General features: G+C 36.6%; 1 protein-coding gene across 3 annotated transcripts in view; it reads right to left on the bottom strand.

Moving 5' to 3' along the window:
- The window catches only part of PDE4D (phosphodiesterase 4D), a 348424-nt gene that overhangs the window by 8128 nt on the left and 321336 nt on the right, over positions 1-18960 (bottom strand). For 2 of the 3 annotated variants that reach the window (XM_054286110.1, XM_054286118.1), the window contains exons 7-8: positions 4806-4899; positions 966-1138 (exon numbers count right to left, since the gene is read on the bottom strand). In XM_054286110.1, the coding sequence (XP_054142085.1) occupies positions 966-1138; positions 4806-4899 (267 nt within the window). Of the gene's footprint in view, positions 1-965; positions 1139-4805; positions 4900-12003; positions 12383-18960 lie in introns of those variants that run through there. The other variant, XM_054286126.1, reaches the window with a different exon arrangement.

Here is an 18960-nt window from a genome sequence, read left to right as displayed (position 1 = left end):
ATCAAGCAGTGAACAGGTTGAAACCTAACATAAAAATTCCTGCAATTTTTGAGAGAAGCAATTATAAACAGAGGACTCATTAAGACCTGGCCAATGTGCAAGTTGCATGCTAAACCTTGCAAGAGCTAAACTATAAACTCTGCAGCTGCTATTAATCTTGCAATATCAGAATTTACATCTATCCATTTTTCAAATTTTATTTGTCTAAGCAGGAAAGACTGCCTCTTTAGTGAATTGCTCCAGAGGGGAAAACTCCACAGTATCTTGAATGAGTTTAACTGACACACTTTGCTATCTCATTGTCTACTGACAATGAAGTTCAGTGAGGAGAAAACCTCCAGAGATGTGCAATTCTGCTGAGTGCATCTCTGCAATGTGCAGAGATGGGCAATTCTGCTGCTCTCTCCCTGGTCTCAGAAACACGCTTCAAATAAGATTCCTGAAAACGTTAGAAGAGGCATAACTCAATCAAAAATCCCTTTATACCAATTTTCTGTTATTACCGAGTAGTTAGCTGCTGGTGCAAAAAATAGTAAGAAATTTCATTAAAAATAAGAAAAAGAATGCACATAAAATGATACAGCTAAAAATAGGAAGGGTAGTTGTAATGCTGTATACCCTTGTGCATTTTTTAAAAATAAGTTTGCTATCTATACATTTTCATTCCTGTGACACTATACAATATGTTTACTCTTCAATCTTCAGATGCTATTTATGAATAGGAAGGCTTCTTAATGCATACACAAATGCCAGATGAAATTGTCTTCATGCTGAAATTAGCCCTTATGGTCTGATTCTGATTTTACTTGCTATTCTTACGCTCCAACAAATTTGGGCCATTTCAAGTGATATAAATGCTTGGTGCTGCAGCTTGAAACCAATGTGTACAAGCAGAGGATGGAATAATACAGAAATATCCACACTCTGTTTATATAATTTCAAGGACATATATATATATTCTCTACCTTGGCAAGGACATCTTCTTGGTCTGTTTTAACTCCAAACCTGGGAATACTGGAATTAGTTAGGCTGGAGCTGTGCATGAGTTTTTTGACTCCACTGATCTGGGACATTGGCCTCTTCTTTTTCTCTTTCTCTTTCTGTGTTGGAGAAGGGATTTCAACTTCATGTTGCTTGTCTTCAAAAGAATAAATAAAAAGAGAATAATTTATAAAAAAATTATAAATATTATAAAATTCACTTTTGAGTTGCATCTTATGGACTTTTTAATTCTTAGAAAAACCTCTTTTAAGATTTGGATTCTTTCTATCACGATCACTAAACCCATGAAAAGTTAAATATAGACCTATACCTCAGTAAAAGTAGATCTCTTTTACTCAAATTGCCTCATTATTTCTGAATTGGCTTTAAAAGCAACTTGTCTGATTACCACTTCTGCCATTATCCCTAGTGCTGTACAAAGGGTCAATCATCTCAGTATAAAAATGTTATTACAACCGCACAGGAATACACTTTGCAAGAAAAAATAATTTTCTTTCTTTTTTTTCAGGAGAAACATTCTCTGAAAATGTATTTCAAAACTGTCTATGTGGGTCCTCATGTAAACCTTTAGAAAACTTTTTCAGGACTTGAAGACACAAAGAATTTAATATTTGTGGACTGGTCCTGTCTACTAAAACTGTGGCTTGGAAAGCCTTTTGTGCTTTCCAAGCCACATCTACAAGGACTTTGGATTGCTGGCAGTTCATGCCACCAGTGCAGTGTTTCTGCACTTTCCAACTAGAGTCAGTAATAATGCCAAAACAAGAGAGTGCTTTGTTAACCTCTGAATTTTGCTGTGAGCTTTTGCCTCCGTAGCAGTATCAACAGCATCACTTAATAAAATTTATTGACATATGTGCCAGCAAAACTTTAGACAAGAATTAAAATGAGAGTCAAATATATTTAGGCAACTGCCACAGGACTGCTGCACAACCACTACGGGGTTGTGGAGCGCTGCAAACATGTGCTTCAAAGCAACCCAAGTTAGTGCAACGAAGGGCTTTTCTGTAAAAACTACTAAGAACATGAATTAATTTTTGTTTCTTTCATTCATACTGTATTTCTAGAGTTTAATGACTCCCTTCAAATTACCTCTTTTTCTTTGCTGAAGTGTACCTCCACCTTTTCTAGACCTCAAGGAATATACTAGTAAAACCACAAAAATCCAGAAAAGATGTTTCTGACACAAGACATGAGCCAAAACAGCTAAAAAAACCTTAAAACCAAAATAAAATTTGAAAAGAAAGTAAGAAAAATTGGGATTTTTTACATGTGTATTTTTTTCCTTTCTGCAATATTCATTTCCAATACAGACTTTGAAACTAGATGAGGTTAGCAAGTCCATTTCTAATTAGGAGCTTTTTATATGTTTGCTTTGCTTCTTCACTTTTTTTCCTGCCCTTTTTTTTTTTCCTTTTAATTATCCTTTAGCAGATACTTTTAATGGACACCTCAAATTCCAAAGAAATCACAATGAAGAAGAGACTGGAAATGTCACCATGTTGTAGCCTAGAGCACTGAGTCCCCGGACTACCCCATCACAGCTCACCACTCTCCCTACAAGGGGAAAGAGCAAGGTGGAGCGTGGCAGCCCTGGTCTGGTGCAAACCGACAACAGAGGAGCAGCTGTGACTTGTGCCTGTGCTTTGATGTTTATGGTTTCAGTCATATGCACAAAGTTTAGACCCATCAAACAGAGGTTCGTTAGCTGAGCTGTCAGAGTAACTCAAGTGAAAGGAAGTGTCTGTCTGAATGACTTAAATCTCCAGAGAAACTCTGTGGGACTGCCTCTGCTTTTGTAACTTTGAGCACACAGGGTTGTGCCCATCTGAACATCCAGAAAAGAGAGCTTGCCATCTTGACCCTGTTTATGCTGTGTTCAATTACAGGTTCTCAAACATTTTCCATTCATAGAAAACAGGTTAATGATACTGAAAAAGGAAACTTTGCATATTATTATACACAATATAGGAGTTTTATGTCTTATACACAGATTATATTTATAATCATTGTAAATAACTTCGAACATTGATATATCCCTAAAGGAAAACAGTTTGGTTTTGGTTTTTTGGGGATTTTTTAATAGGAAGAACAGAAAACCTTGTTCTCTCATGACACCCTTCCTAACTTACAAATATGAAAAATTTTGTAGATATTGAGGAGGTAAGTTACATACTAAAAAAAATAAATTAGATAATAAACTCATTCAATACTTTTAGGAAGAGAAAGTTTTCTCTCTGCATAAATGCTCAGAACCTACATACTTAGACTGCATACTTTGAAAGTATTTAAGCAGTACGTCTGTAGATGAGCTGTTTTCACTATTTTGCTGTTCTTATACCTACAATTCTAAGTATCTAGTTTTTCATGCAGACAGAAAACAGTACCCATGGTCCAGTAAATTAGAAGTGATTGCCTCTCTGTCCCTCTTTCTGCTCGTGACTGAGATCTCATGCGAAAGGCTGACGGATGCATTTCTTTACCCTGTCAAAGTAAGTCTCAAGCTTTCAAGCGAAAGCAAGCAGAAGCTGGCATCTCATTCTCTGCAGCCTAAGTGGGTCATCCTTTCAGGCAACTGCACACTGTGGTTTTCAGGGCACATGAAGCTGGGCAATACTGCTTGTCCGTGACAGAGGCTTGTCCCTGTCCCAGTGTCTGAGCCCTGCTGTGCCGCAGCAGTTGGCACACTGCTCCAACCGTGGGCCACCTGAACAGACAAATTCAGCCATCCCTTTTGAGCAGGGTGACAGGATAAAATGTACTTCACAGAAACACCACTCCTTCCAAAACAGTCACAAGAAGCATGAGCTATGTTATCTCACACAGAATAAGATGGATATTAACATGTATGACTGTCACTTTTTGAAGTACTTGTTATCCTAATTTAGATGTATTTCACTGTGCATCTGTTGTTATACAGTCTTTATGAACCAATGGTATTTTGCTCAAAACATGTTTTGAGATTGGCATAGTATCTTCATGTATTTTATCTTCATGTTCAAAATCAGCAATACAAAAGTTTTCTTAATTTTCATGAATTAAAAAAAAAAAAGCCATAATTAAGGAACCATATTCTTTGTAATACTGTGTTGGGCTTTTATTAACGCTCACATCCCAGCATGCCAAGATCTTGAGCTGCAAATACTTTCTGGAAAAAGTCTATTCAGATGTTTATTTAGTCACATGCACCTAACTGTGCATGTGCAGGCAAGGAATACCAAAATATCTTAACTGCTTGCTGTGAGATTTTATGAGGTTACATGCACTTATGTGCTTCCAGCACACTGAAACCTCTGCAATAATTCCAGTAGGAAAATAAAGTGATAGAATTCTCTTTAATATATAAATATATATATAATTACCACTCTGAGACTAACCCAGTTTGTCAGTGCATCGTGCTAATAAAGCCAGGTTGTAGGTTTGAGCCCTGTATGGGCCATTCACTTTAGAGTTGGACTTGACGATCCTTGTGAGTCCTTTCCAACTCAGAAGGATATTCTGTGAATCTCTGTGATTCTCTAAAAGTCATTATATTAATTTCTTAACATAGTATCAGTATAGTTGTTTTAATATGTACATGAATATTTATCTGCAATTACACAGACAGGGAAAGCAATTTAATTGAGCTGTGAGGAAGTGGATCTAACCTGATCTCTGCACAAATGCTGACAACAACATGATAAATGCACAGTTCCTGAAACCAGAAATTAATATGGAAATCCACTTGCTTTTAGGCTCTAACACAGCCCAGAGAAATATAAAAACCCCCCAAAGGCAAAAAAGTTAGCTTTTCATAGTCTTACCTAAGAAAGTGTTTGATATATATTCTGAGACCTGATTGCCTGACCTGCTCATTTCAGAGAGGTGGGTTAGCTCACGGTTGAGCATTCTTTTAAACTGGAAAAGAAAACAAAAAAGTGTAAAGTTAGCTACATCAAGATATATTTTAGTTAGAATAAGAACATGCAGTCACTTTATAACTGGGGAAAGAACATAGCATTAAGAATACATATTATATATATATATATACACTATGGCATCAAGAATATATACTGTGTAAGCAGAAATCACAGGCACCAATGATCCACCCAACCAACTTATTCATGGATTGGACAATGTCATTCTTAACCTTTTAAAATACACCACAGTGATTCAATGACTGAGGTACAGTGTCCTACTAGTAACTAAAAACTCTTAACGCATCTGCACACGCACAAGTTATAATACTGCCTTTCTAATTTTTCAATTTTAATTTGGAAAGTAAATAAAAATTTATTTATGTCCGAGCTGTTCTCTACTAGTTCTCCCACAAGATTTGCAAATTAATCTGGTTTTGCATTTTTTTGTAATTTATTAGGTAACATTTCAAATCTATCTTACCTCTCATCATTAATCTACTCAAAATTACTTTACAACATTGCTCCAGACAATCCAAATATCTTATTGACTTCATACTAGCCAATATGAAAAGAGGTAGGTTTTGTTTTCTCTGACCTAAAATTATTATATTCAACCAATGACTTGACCATTCTACTATCTCAGAAAACTGCAAGCGTCTCCAAAAACATTGGGATAGAAAACACCCATCTGTGGAAACACCTCCTATTTCCTTCCTAGCAACTCACTCTAGGCAATCTACAGGATAAAAGCAGATACTAATATTCCATTAAATGTATAATTAATTAGGTAAATATCACTGAGCCTTTCGTGATTCCTTCTAGACTCCAGGGTGAAATGATATCTTGTGGTATTATGCTTCACATGTTAATTGCATAGTACAGCTCTCACTGTCTGAGATGCATTTTCATTGACTATAGCTCTGCCTTGATATTACCAACAAACAGAAGGCTGCAACAATTACAAATAATTCCAGCTCTTGCCAATAAAAATTAGCATACATCTGTCATTATTGAATTTTGCCTCCTATTGTGCCATCCTTTTATTTTGTTGTTAGACATTTTTTCTCTTAACAAAGCAAAATGATTTGTGCAACTTTCAGAATCGTCTTTTACCTTCTCCATGCAGTCATGACTATCCATTATATCAAGGAATAGCTAACCTTAGAGTATATACATGTAAATATTCTCTTATGTTGGAAACTGGTAATTTATAGTTTATTCTTCTTCAAAGGAGATAAACCACTGTAGTAAATATTAACCATCCCATTTCCATTCCAGTGGAATCATCAAAGCTATTTCTTCAAAGTAGCCTTGAATAATGAAAGGTGTTATTTTCTTCACAGTATCTTTGTAAGCCACCAATTACCATATTGCTCACAATGTGCCCAACAAAATTACCTTTAATAAAACATTCTAACCATTAGCCACTGCATTTTCCTGCCATCTTGACGTGTCATCAGCTCAGGAAGTTCCAGAGCTACAAAGACTGAATCCTACTTAAATCACAAGCCAAAGGCTCAGCTTTGATCTCAGATATAGCCATGTGCTAGGAAGTGCTCAACACATGTCTGAAAATTAGAACCATACTGCAAACACAGCTACACATACTATGAGATCTACAGAGCTATGCACTCTAGACAAAACCAGTCTCAACCTCTTCAGCAACGCCTAATGTTTGTCACCAATGTCAAATGTTGAAAATTCAAGCCAAGTTTACCAAGCAATATAATGACTGGTATGTTTTTCTTAAAAGTCTGTCTTTTAGATTTTTAAGACACTTAAGTCATGCTTACACACTTTTTCTTCTGTTCCCACAAAAGGTGAGAAACTGTAATATATAAGACAAAAACTGAAGCTGTAATGGAATAGCTTGTCTCCGTATAGCATCTAGACACTGCAGCTTCAAATTAAATATTGAGTATAGGAATATTAATAAAATGTCAGGAGTTGACAAAACCACATTAACTTCCAGGCATGTCATCAGTTTATCCATTACTGCTTCAATATCCTCTCTTCCTTAATTTGATTAGCTAGTTCACTGGACCCTAACTTCAATAGATCCTCATCTCCCTGGTTGTTTCCTAGTAAACACTTCTACATAATGCCCAATTTGGTGTTGCTGTTTTTGCTGCAGAAAAACACTAATTGTGTCATGTCTGACACTCTGGAATAAAAGACCATCTAGCTACCACTGGCATGTTCTCTTCAGGATGTCTTCTTAAAGGATTTCCAGCTTTGAAGGAGGAACAATCAGTATTTGCAGGTACCTGACATAGAAAATAGGAAGGATTTTTTCTTCCTCCAAATAATAAATTTAACTTTAGGGAGTGGGTAGAGAGGGTTGTCATTTCATACTGGAAATCATCTTATGGAACTTATGTAGCATATACTCTTTAAGAATTTTCAGCTCAGTATTTGTTGTATAAATATCCACAGCAAATGGAAGGTACATTACATTCTTTTCTAGTGCTATGTTCCCCACTAGTCTGTTGCAACCCTCATCTTCCCACCTCCCATCACCCCACAAGTCAGTAGAATATGAAAACTCAACCATTTGCATGAGAACTGCAGAATAGTCTGTGTAACTGCTGAACAAGGGTGTAAAGTGGAACAAGTCCCTCAGCCTCTGCAAGGCCCTCCTGCTGAGAGTAAATTCAATTGGAGATGCCTTTGGCTTAAAGGAACTGTAGCTGCACAATTTCCTCATACTCTTCCACATGTTGCTGACGCCACAGGACCACAACTTTAATTGACATGAAAACTTCTGGACTAAGCAGGAGTTTAGAGAACTGTTTTGATTTTTCTAATTATCTGACAAAGCCTTACAACCGTCATTGCCATTGAATCAGATGAAGCTGAAGACCATATGCAGACAGCAGTGGCTGATGCAGAACAATAACGCTCTTTGAGAATATTAAAAAAATCAAACATGAGAGACAAACAGTAATCAAGATATTCAGGCATTCTTTTGTTTATACTCTGTTTCAATGTATCTGTACATTGCTCAGTCCACTTATGTTTCATAACTTGACTTTTGAGGAAAAAAAAATTCCTTTTTCTAAGAAAAAAGCAATCAAAACAGCAAAACCAAATGCAACCCTATTATATTTTCCCAATTTTTACCTGTTTCTCAAAGATTTAATTTGGGCCCAAGTGCACCCATAAATAATAACTTGTTTCAAAGATACACATCTTACACTGCTCTGCACAATTACTTAATAATGAAAGTTCGCCTCTCATGGGTCCCACAAGCTCTTAGTGCCAAGCAGAAAAGTTGGTTACATCCGTGAGCCAACAAGGTTTTATTTATTCAAGAAACACCCAAAAGTGCTTGAAACTTATCTAGAATCCACGATTTCATAATTTGGCCTCCTGCAAATAACATGTTGCATGTTATGTTCAAAACAAGTCAAAGAGGACATAAAACCATCTTGTTCCTAACAGCAGTAAATATTAAAGATGATATGTTGAATAAGAATTTTAAAAATCTGAATGTAATATACTTTCCAAATTCAAGAAAATAAATCATTAAGATCAAAACTCTTGTAATTAATAAACATTTAAACCATACAATTTAATTATGATATGTGAGCTCAGCATGGAGAGGAAGCAGAGGTTTTTGGCAGATCTATGCAGATATTGTATTTTTCTCAGAAAGAAAGATTTTCACACATCCCACTAGGCACTGTTGGGTTGGAAAAATGACACATATGTCCTTTGGAATGCAACAGTCCTTGACTACATCCTTAGAAAATCACCCTGAAAATGAACTGGCAATAAAATGCCCATTAAGTCAATTATACAGTTTTTCACTGCCAAATACTGATGTCAGAGCAATAGAGCCATAAGCTCTTTCCTAAGAAATACCCTGAAAATATTTCCTTAGGCAGAATTTTTAAAATTTCATTTGTTTCTATTTATTTTAAATTTTAATTTCAGCTGGGGTTAAGGGGATGGAGAGAATAAGAAGGAGCAGAGCCCTCAACACAAATACCAGCAGAGCATTCAAATATCATTGAAAATGTCTGTAAAGTGAAAAGAGTAGATATGCACCTTTATCTCCCTAAGAAGTCTGCTCTAGCAAAAACTGTAATACCTGAGAATAAAGGTACATACTTTAATGATAATTAACTGAGAACAATTTCCTAATTGTTTTAAGTTTCCAAGAAGAGGTTTGTAGTTTAGGTCTTTCTGGGCTAAAGCCCAATGTGTGCACATCCCTGTATTTATATTACTGCTGTCAGCCTAGGATGAGCCTACCTGGAGTTTTTTGAAAAATACGATACTTTTCTGATGCCAGCAAAGACACACAGAAAAACACAGACAAACTTATGGAGTAACCATGTTCCCAGATGGCAACCAGAGCATTGATAGAATTTTTAGAAGAATTTGAATGTATGTTAGAAAGAATCACTAACTTCAAGATCCAAATAGAGTTGATTTATGGCCATGAACGAGTTTGGACCACACACTTTATACATATGCGGGTTATTGTTTACACTTTAGAAGACTTTACAAATTTTGTGTAAAGCTCTTGACTCAATAACAAAGAGCTTAAGTAAAGAAGCAGCCAGGAGCTAGTTGTGTGGAGGAAGCACACAGAACCACTCTGGCTGTAGACTCCCTGCAGCAGCAGGGTCTCTTCCATACAGGCTTTCTGTTCCTGCAGAGAAGGGGACTGTAAAGAGGCTGCCTCCAACACAGCCTTTGGCACCAATACTGCAGGTGAAACATGGACCAAAAAGCCCAGTCCTGCCTGGCCTTCAGTTTGAGCATTTATCATGTTCCAAGTCCAGAGGAGGCTGGAATAAAAATCCTCAAAAGTGACAGGGGACTCTCATAGCACTAGCTCCCAAACCTGTGGGGCAAGGATCCCAGTTTCAGCCTTTGCAGTTGCTTCTTTTCTAGGTAACATTTATAAAAACTTACATGAAATAGAATACATCCATGCAACATACTACTAACACCTGCAACATTCAACTGACATGACTATGTTTTGTTTCTGAAATACCTACCAATGTTATTTTTAGAATATGCTTGTATCTCAAAACGAATAAACAATATTACTAGATTTGAAAAGCTTGTATTCTGCAATATAACAAGGAATTTTAAATAAGTCAGTCTTACAAATTAACATAAGGCTTGTGTCTGTAGTGCTTATCGATGCAAAACCATCTTTGCTTTTTAGCAGCATTCTGGATACATAAACAGCATTCTTAATAGCTAAAGGTTTGTGTTGAAAGCCCATGGGTTTAATTAGTATCAAGGCCAGGCACTGGTTTTTATAACAAGCTACAGAAAGGCAGATATCTCTAAGGCTGTAATTATGATAGTGGTGCTCATTTTTTTCAGTAAAAGATACTCAACAAAAACCAGGGGTAAGCATTCCTATTTTCCAAAATATAATTCACAGGAGATTAAGTACAGCCTCAAGCACACAGAAATATGATATAATAAGGGATAGAAACATATGCAGTGTTATATCTTGTATTACAAAAAATAAGATACATCTTAGAATATATTACAATCTGGGAATAGGATATTTCAATCTTCAGAATTTCATAAATTCTCTACATAATTGCTTGGAATGTCACAAAAAACAGAATGCCTTTGCTTCTTCTCACATTTTTTTCTCTCAAAAAGCGCTGTAATAAAATTGTGCTTACGGATGACTTAGCTTCTTAACTAAAATCATTGTCTGTAGACAGTATAGGACACTCTCTGTACAAAGAACATTTTTTCCCCATGTGTACTCAATTACACCATGCTCTCTGCTAAACTTCAATTAGAAAAAAGTCTATGAATTCTAAAGGCTAAACAGTAAGAGTGAACTTTAATTTTTTTTTTAATTGGTGATTGAATTTTTCTGATTTAGCAAGAGGAACATGACAACAGCTGCCTAGAAATGCAGGAAATACTTTCTAGTAAATTACAATAAATTATTTTTAGCTGAAATGTAAAGTAATTTCATCTTATTGCTTTGGCAAACAAGAAAGTAATCTACCTAGCTAGAATAATGGGATGAATTTCTTCACAGATGACTGATCAAAATCCTTGATAATCAATTGCAACAATTCAGCATTAGCTGAAAATACTCATAATTGGACATAATCAAGCTTAACATTTCTATTTTAAAAGACACATATCTATTGTAAAAGTAGGTATTAATAAAAGAAATTCACTTGTGCAAATGTAATGCTTGTGCTATTCTTAGTCATTTAATTCCACATATGCTTTATTTAGTTCAGGAGAAATCAGAATTTCTTTAAAGCAGAATGATTTGGTACATGTATGGTATATCAAGCACAGGATATTTTTTTACACACTCAATAACAATTATAAAAGTATACAAGCAGCAGCATTTTTCTTTAGTACAAACATAATTTTTTAGGGATAAACCAAGCTCAGATGTGGTTTCCTATTAAGTGGATTTCAGTTCTGTGTGTTGACAGGCATACTGATTTAACTCCTTGATGCAAAACTTTTCCATAAAAGAGATAAAGCTTATTTAATTCCATTTTCTAGCAGTATTGCTATTTCAAGCTAGTTCACACTGCCCCATGTAACAACATAGATCAGTATTAAAAGATGGCAATTTCCAAGGTTTTAATCAATAAGCTGTCACACTCACAGAGGCTACCAAAAATGCTGTTGAAACGTAGTGCTCATAATTTTACATTTCTTCAGCTATTAAAACCAGTATGAGTCATGCATCCACCCATTATCCTCAGCTTCTTTACTCATGCTCTCTTCTATTGTATAGTATCTCTGGTTTTGGTATTTGGAGTTTTTAAAAACCTTTTAGTGGCTAGAAATACAGTTTTGTAGCAACCTTTTCCTGAAAGAACACAAAACTGAATTTCTTTGGCTTTAGACTTGGTCTAATCATTCTTCGAAGTAATATTATTTTAAAAGTCCCAGCACAGTTTCTAAGAAAGACTATACTGTGCAGTTCATTCTTCTTGCTGAACAAAGGCTTGTTGTCTGATTTTTCACTTCAAATTATTCATAATCGTATCATCCACAAATCCTCACGCTATAAAGTGATCATGCAGTCATGCACCATAAATCAAAGTTCTTAAAAGGTAAAACAAAATCCTACCTTTATGTAGCCCCAAGAAACTGAGAGTAAATAGTTTGCCTCAGGCATTTTCGATTTTTTTTCTATACTACCAATCTAAGCTATCAGTTCTTTGCTATCTGACACTGCAAAAGACTTCCAAGAATAAAGATTCCGTCTTCCCTCTCCTAATTCTTTTTGCTGGTCTTCAGGTTCTCAGCAACTGTGTGCTCAGGAGGCATACTGAAGTGAAATCCAACCGTGTGGTCTTCCGATTGTATAAATGCCATTTGTGAAACTCCAAGCATTCAGAGGCAACGTTGAAGACACATTTTGTACGAGCTGAAGAAATTTCTGAAGAGCTAGGGATATGCATATTTCCTGAACACCAGGATTTAATGAATAATGTATGTCAAGATGCTCAGCTGCTCAAAGACTTGCTCTATCAACAGCTACCAAATAAGGACCTGAAGAGGAAGCCACAGACAGTGGCAGCGATCCCTCCCATAGAGCCATACTAGCAGCCAATAGTGTGTCACCCTAAAAGATATAAATCCACAGGGCTGGTATCATGATCTATGGTAATTTCTCATTGGCTGATTCTGGGGACTCTCCTGGGCATGGGATACTTTTTTTTCTTATTTTCTTTTCCTTTTTTTTTTTTCCCCTCCCGGACAGCAAATGCCCTTTCCTAATGGCATCCCTGCCTGCAGCATTCACATGCCATTCAAAAATAATTGGGCTAAAGTCTCATCACTTCAGCAGCATTAACCAGTTTTCAATGGACACACCATCCAAGCAGTCAAAATTAGTATTGTGCATACATCTGTCTGGATTGCCTAGTGGGATTATTTTTTCATATGGAAGAAAAATATATTTTTGAGGTGTTTTTTATGGGAAAGAAACCCAGCATAAATAGATCTATATTTCTTGAGTAGTTTATGATGTGCTTTAACAATGAATGTTTTTGGCTTTTATGTCATCTACATTAAAAAGTTAACCACCTCAGACTATTGGGCCAGGCTGCTAATGCTTTTTATTTAAAGAGGTAAATGCAGTTACCATAAAGCTAAAGCAAGTCATGTGTCTTACGATTCCCAGTAAATGTTAAGCTTCCATGGAGATGTAAGAAGTGAGATAATAAGAGTCCTCAAATTCTCACTGTATTTATTCAACTTTTGCTCTTTCTGCCTCAGCAGATTATTATAATCAATTACAGCTATACATCATTGAAAAAAAGAAGGGATTGATTGAAAGTGGAGTGTGTCAGTGAGCTGACTCAAGCATTAAATAAAAGATCCCACCATCTGCCACTCAGAGACCAAAACTTGAAAGGAGGAATACATTATGCCCACGGCAGGGGGGGTTAGAACTAGATGATCTTTAAAGTCCCTTCCAACCCAAGCCATTCTATGGTTCTCTGATTATCTTGCTCCACTCTGTGCAAGGCACATGCACTACTGCAGCAAATTTCAGTCTTTGTTGTGCCAAAAGAAAGAAAGAGTGACAATGGGCAAATGCCTAAGAACAAGCTGAATGAGGTGCAGTGTTCAGCCTAATCCCACACTGCTGATTCACTGGAAGATGCTGACTGACAATGGTCATAAGAGAGGTTTTGGCTGAAGTAGTCAGCAACACTAAGTGCTTCAAAAAGAATTGAACCTGTAAAGATCAATAGGGCAAAACATTATATAAACAAATCTCTTCCTTACAGCAGAGAAACCTAGAGCAGTAGGACAACTGGATACAATCAACAGATCATCAGTACTTAAAGTATTTTCTTGTGGAAGACATACTGTTTGCCTTAAAATAATAAATAAATTTTATAGATAATAAAAAACTTTTCTGGCACATTTTAATATGCACAGTTATACTTGGCCTGAATGGATGAAGCTAGATGTTTACAAAACAATTCAGTTTTGAAAACAGACCTGGGGTTGCTAGACACTCAGCAAGACATTAAAGACGTCAAAAGAAACTTTTAGAAAATATTTCTCCTCATTGTTCCAGCTCAGCTTCGTAATGCTGAATACAGAGCTTCTCTACATCTGTGTTTCATTGTCTTCCTATCACGCACAAGACAGCACTGCTGCCACCTACCCAGCATCAACACAGAGGTGGAAAAATGATGCCTTCCTCTTCCGGAAACAATTTCAAGCATGACTTAGAAAATGATAAATTAACTTTTGGCTACTTTAGGAATGAAGCATGTGGGTTTTGGTTGCAATAGGTTGTATAAGAAGACATAAGAAAGTCAAGTCTTAAATATCTCTTTCTAACTTTGCTACTAAAGGTTGCTGCCTCATGAAATATTAACAACTCTTCCCAAAGAACTGTTCCCAAAAGAACTTGATTCAGATAAGAACTATTTAAAATGGCTGGTATGTAAATTACATCAGCTGTTGAGCACGTATTAAAAAGTCATCAATTTTTTTTTTCTTCCCCACTAACGTAGGAGACAAAGATACATCTACAAGAATTACTGAGTAACAGTTGGTGGAATTTATTGAAGAATGGTGTTTATGAAGTTATTAGCTAGGTCACTTTGATACAAAACCAGGAAAAACCATTTTCCTCCAATGTAAATATATGCTACATCAATTCACTCTAGCTCCATATTAACTATACTGATAAAAGGCAATTTCACCTGATACGCACTGCTTATTACTGACTTGTACTCTTTTTTTAAGACTCATAGTCTCAACCTCATAAAATTAATGATTGCTGTAATAGAATTGAATTGTATAACTTCACTGATTTAGAAAGCATGCCCCCTGACTTTGGCAACATGATCTCAGTTGTGGAGAGCTAGGAAATTCACACCAGCTCTTATTTACAAGAATGGTTATGGTTGATTTTCCTCCTGAATTCCCAGGTTACAATCATTGGATAACCAGCTTTAGAGGAGGTTATGGTGGATAGATGAGTGCATCGCAAATAGCTGCCACTAACTAAATACCTAGAGGAATTCAAGATAAGAAAAAAAAATTTAGGGATTCTTGCTTTTCATACAAATATACATCCATGAAGATAAAATATGGGGGAGGAAGGACATGATGACATTTTCTACAATGGTTTCAATCAATCAAAGTATATGGAAATGGTAAAAGTGTAATTTGAAATTATAGTAAGTGAGTAATAAAATAATTCAGAGAAAAAAAAAAAAGAAAGTTTTTAATGAGCACTGTTATATGTTTTGAAAGAATGAAGACAATGACCTTGAAAGACTCAAAGATGATGAAGTCCCTTAACACCCTTAGCAAAAGTTAGCTATTATTTAATCAATGATTTTGGACAACTTTCTCCAAAGAAGTCATAAGAAAAGGCGGCAGAGATCCCAGGAGCTGCCATGTTAAGTTTTAGCATACTTTTAAAGACTTCAAAAATGTTAATTTTTGCTACTTAATATTCCCAAGCAAGATGGATAGGTAGGTTCAGACTACTTCATGAAACCCCAGTCCTGAGTAAAATGGCAGAAGAGCTGATATGCACATATTCCTGGTTTTGCTCAATAAGGAAGTGAGACATAAAAGCGTAATTAATGCCAGTCAGTATCATTTATCTGTTTAAGCATAATATTCTTGTACTGTCATAGAGCATTTGATTTATAACTGTAAAATATTCTGCACAACTCTCAATGTTGAGAGAAGGCACATTGAGTGGCCTAAGAATCTGTTACAGACTCTGTCCTAATGGTCATAAACAGGCTGTCTTCATCTAATGGGACTGTTTTAAGTAAGGTTTTGCACAACTTCAAACTGTTTCATGGTACTAAATATCTTTGATGATCTGCAATTATGTCACTACCGTGAAAATTTCCAGAGTTAAAATTTCCTGAGAACAGAAACAACTGGGAGGAGGAATGGTTTCATGGGATAAACTGTGAGGGTGTGAAGATCACCACCAGCAGCCTTGCTTGTTTAGAATATTGACATCATTCATATAAACTACAGCTCAGGGAATTTAAGGGGAAAACTACATACAGTTCAGGGAATTTAATGTCTGCAAGGACACCATCAATAAGGAGCACAGTTCATGACTAGGTGAACTACACTGAAGAAAGCAGGAACCCTGAAGAGTATGTAAAGTCACAACAGGGCATTTCATAGCGATACTGTCACGCCCAAAAATCTGTGTCTTCTGTGACTCTAAATAAAAAGAGAGGCTCTAAACCTCTTATTCTGGCAACACACGTAATGGCACAATGCACACAGTTTTAGTGCCTCTTTTCCTAATTTCTATTATGTACGTTGTGTAGAAAAAAAACCTTGCTAATATTATAAATGTGACAGAGAAAATCTTCTGTAGTAAAAGAAAAACCTCAGTCTATTTAACTTATAATCCTACAGCTACTGTGGAGAATAATGAAAATAAGAAAACACAGCACACCGGACCTGATTCTCTAGCACCAAAGAAGCAACAAGAAGCAAGGAAAGGCAGCTGAAACTGCTTCAAACCAACTGGGCTGAAACCAACACACACTACAAGACGACATAGGGAAGGTCAGCGGTGCCCTGGGTGTAGTAGGAAGAGCATCGCCAGCAGGTCACAGAGGGTGATCCTGCCCCTCTACTCAGCCCTCACCTGGAGTGCTGTGTCCAGTTCTGGGCTCCTCAGCACAAAAGAGACATAGGACTCCTGGAACAATTCTGGAAGAGGGAAGCAAAGATGATTTTGGAGCTGGAGTATCTCTTTTATAATGAAAGGCTGAGGGACCTGCGCATGTTCAGCTCCAAGAAGAAAAGACTGAGACGGAACCTTATCAATGTATATAGTATCTGAAGAGAGGATTTCAAAAGGCTGGACCAGGCTCTTCTCAGTGGTGCCAAGCAATAGTACAAGAGACAATGAGCAGAAACTGATGCACAGAAAGTTCCCCCTGAACATGAGGAAGAACCTTACTATGTGGGTGACTGCACTGTAACAGATTGTCAGAGAGGCCCTGTAGTCTCCCTCACTGGATATATTCAAGCACCGTCTGGACTCAATCCCATGCAACGTGCTCCAGGATGATCCTATTTGAGCAACAAGGTGGGACCAGATGAGCCACTGGGGTCACTTTCAACCTTATTCTCTGATTTTCTGATTCAGTTGCAGTACTTTTATGAACTGTCACATGGGAGACTTACCACCTTGGTCTTTCCTACTACAGATAAGTGATGGGTAATATAAAAATGTACTTAGCATTGAGAGAAGAGCAGTGCTCTCAAATGCAACTCCTTGGATTGACTATTGCACAAAGAGCATTTTGAGAGATGTCTGAGCATCAATTCTGAATACAAGTGTGCTGGATGTAGTGCATCTTGTCTAGTAAGCAGCAGAAAGTAAAGCAAAGAAGTAGACATCTGAGCATATCACCAGTTTTAGTTTTCAAGGTTGTATGCACTACAAACAAGAACAGACAGCCTGAACAAATCTCATAAGCCAAATGATGAACCTTTGAAAACATGAAAAAGGTCTGTGGTACGTGGTTAGAACTAAATAATCCTTAAGATCCCTTCCAATGCAAACATTTCTATGATTCTATGATTTTTAGACTGACCTTCCCACATGAGAGAACAGCAATAATCACCTGTGTCAAATCCAGCTCCTACTCGTCACAAACACAGCACTGTTTTCACAGCTTTAGCCAGCTCCATCTGTGAGCTGTGCTGGTATGTACACCACCAAAGCTTCCCCACAAAATGGAGAGTCTACTCAGTGCTGGAAGACCACCGCAGAAAAGAATGGTCATTTCATCCAGCAAGCAAGAGCATGTGGATGGACTCAGCCAAAACCCAGAGCCAGACTAGAGGAAGCAGCAGGACAGCCAGAGACAAGAAAACTACACTGAATCAAACAGCCTCACCAAAAATTCTCTGGGTTCCACATAAGAATCTAGGCTAGGAGAGAAACTGTAGGATTTAAGTAAAAAGTTCCAAACATACAATTAGTAATTTTACAAATATGAGAAGTTGTTTCAACTGTGACAACCAGCTGCCACACACTAAGTGAGCTGTGGGGACAGAGACAAAGCTGGATCTCATGCTGATATCAGAAAGAGATGAACTTCACTGGTGGCTGAGAATTGATGACAGTAAGTGGAACATATCTCCAGTTCTTTTGAAGGAAGTTTTAAGTGTGCTAACTGCAGCACGATTATACTGCTTTAAAAAGGTTTTCTTGGAAACCTTTGGCCTGTCAGAATTACAATTGTTAAAAATTATGGACTAGCCTATGCAGTTTCATTTTTCAGATATTTTTATTTGGAATATATAATTCTTATTAATAAAATACGAGAATTTTTTGTTGTTAAACAAACTGAGATGATGACGTTCCTTTGAACTACTTTAGGGGAATTATGTAGTAAAACCCAGGAGCTAAGGTGTTTAATAAAGAGTAAGGGTCCCTTATTATTTAAATTTAACAAGAAAAAAAATTAATACATTCTGATAAGATATATAATTCAATGTTTGTATTTAGTGCCCTCTAGTGATAGTAAAAGCATTAGCTATGAATGTACAGGAACATGAAGCTTCTTTCAGATCATAAATGCCACAACACAGTTCACTAATTTTTCAACCATACCAGAGCAGGGTCTTTACAGGTACTCTCTACAGCTGCAGCATTTTCCATAGATACTCGTGAGCAACGGCACAGACAACAGAAACAACACCTATTTTGAGGACCACTGTCAATCCTTTAAGAAACAATACATACTAATCATTCTCTTGAAAGTTTTCCACATAATTACAGAGCACATATATATGTAATAGTCTCTAAAAAACACCCCATGCTATATGGAGTTTAATTTCAACAAATGTTAATATTTTTACAATATCATGCTATGTATTTATTTTCCCCTGAATATGATCCTATCAAAACTATGTAAAATACAGAGAAGCTAATGTTAAAAGCTAATTTAGATCACAGAAAGGTCGGCCAGGGCATGACAACAGCTGCAGTTATGACAGCAGGTTTGAGGAGACAGAAAGCTGTAACAAATAGTTCTGGTGGTTA

Source organism: Melozone crissalis, unplaced genomic scaffold, assembly GCF_028551555.1.
Source record: "Melozone crissalis strain CALT ecotype California unplaced genomic scaffold, PUWL_Pcris_2 ptg000005l_1, whole genome shotgun sequence".
NCBI lineage: Eukaryota > Metazoa > Chordata > Aves > Passeriformes > Passerellidae > Melozone > Melozone crissalis.
Note: the sequence above shows the minus strand (reverse complement) of the source record. Positions and strands in the feature narration are given on the sequence as shown.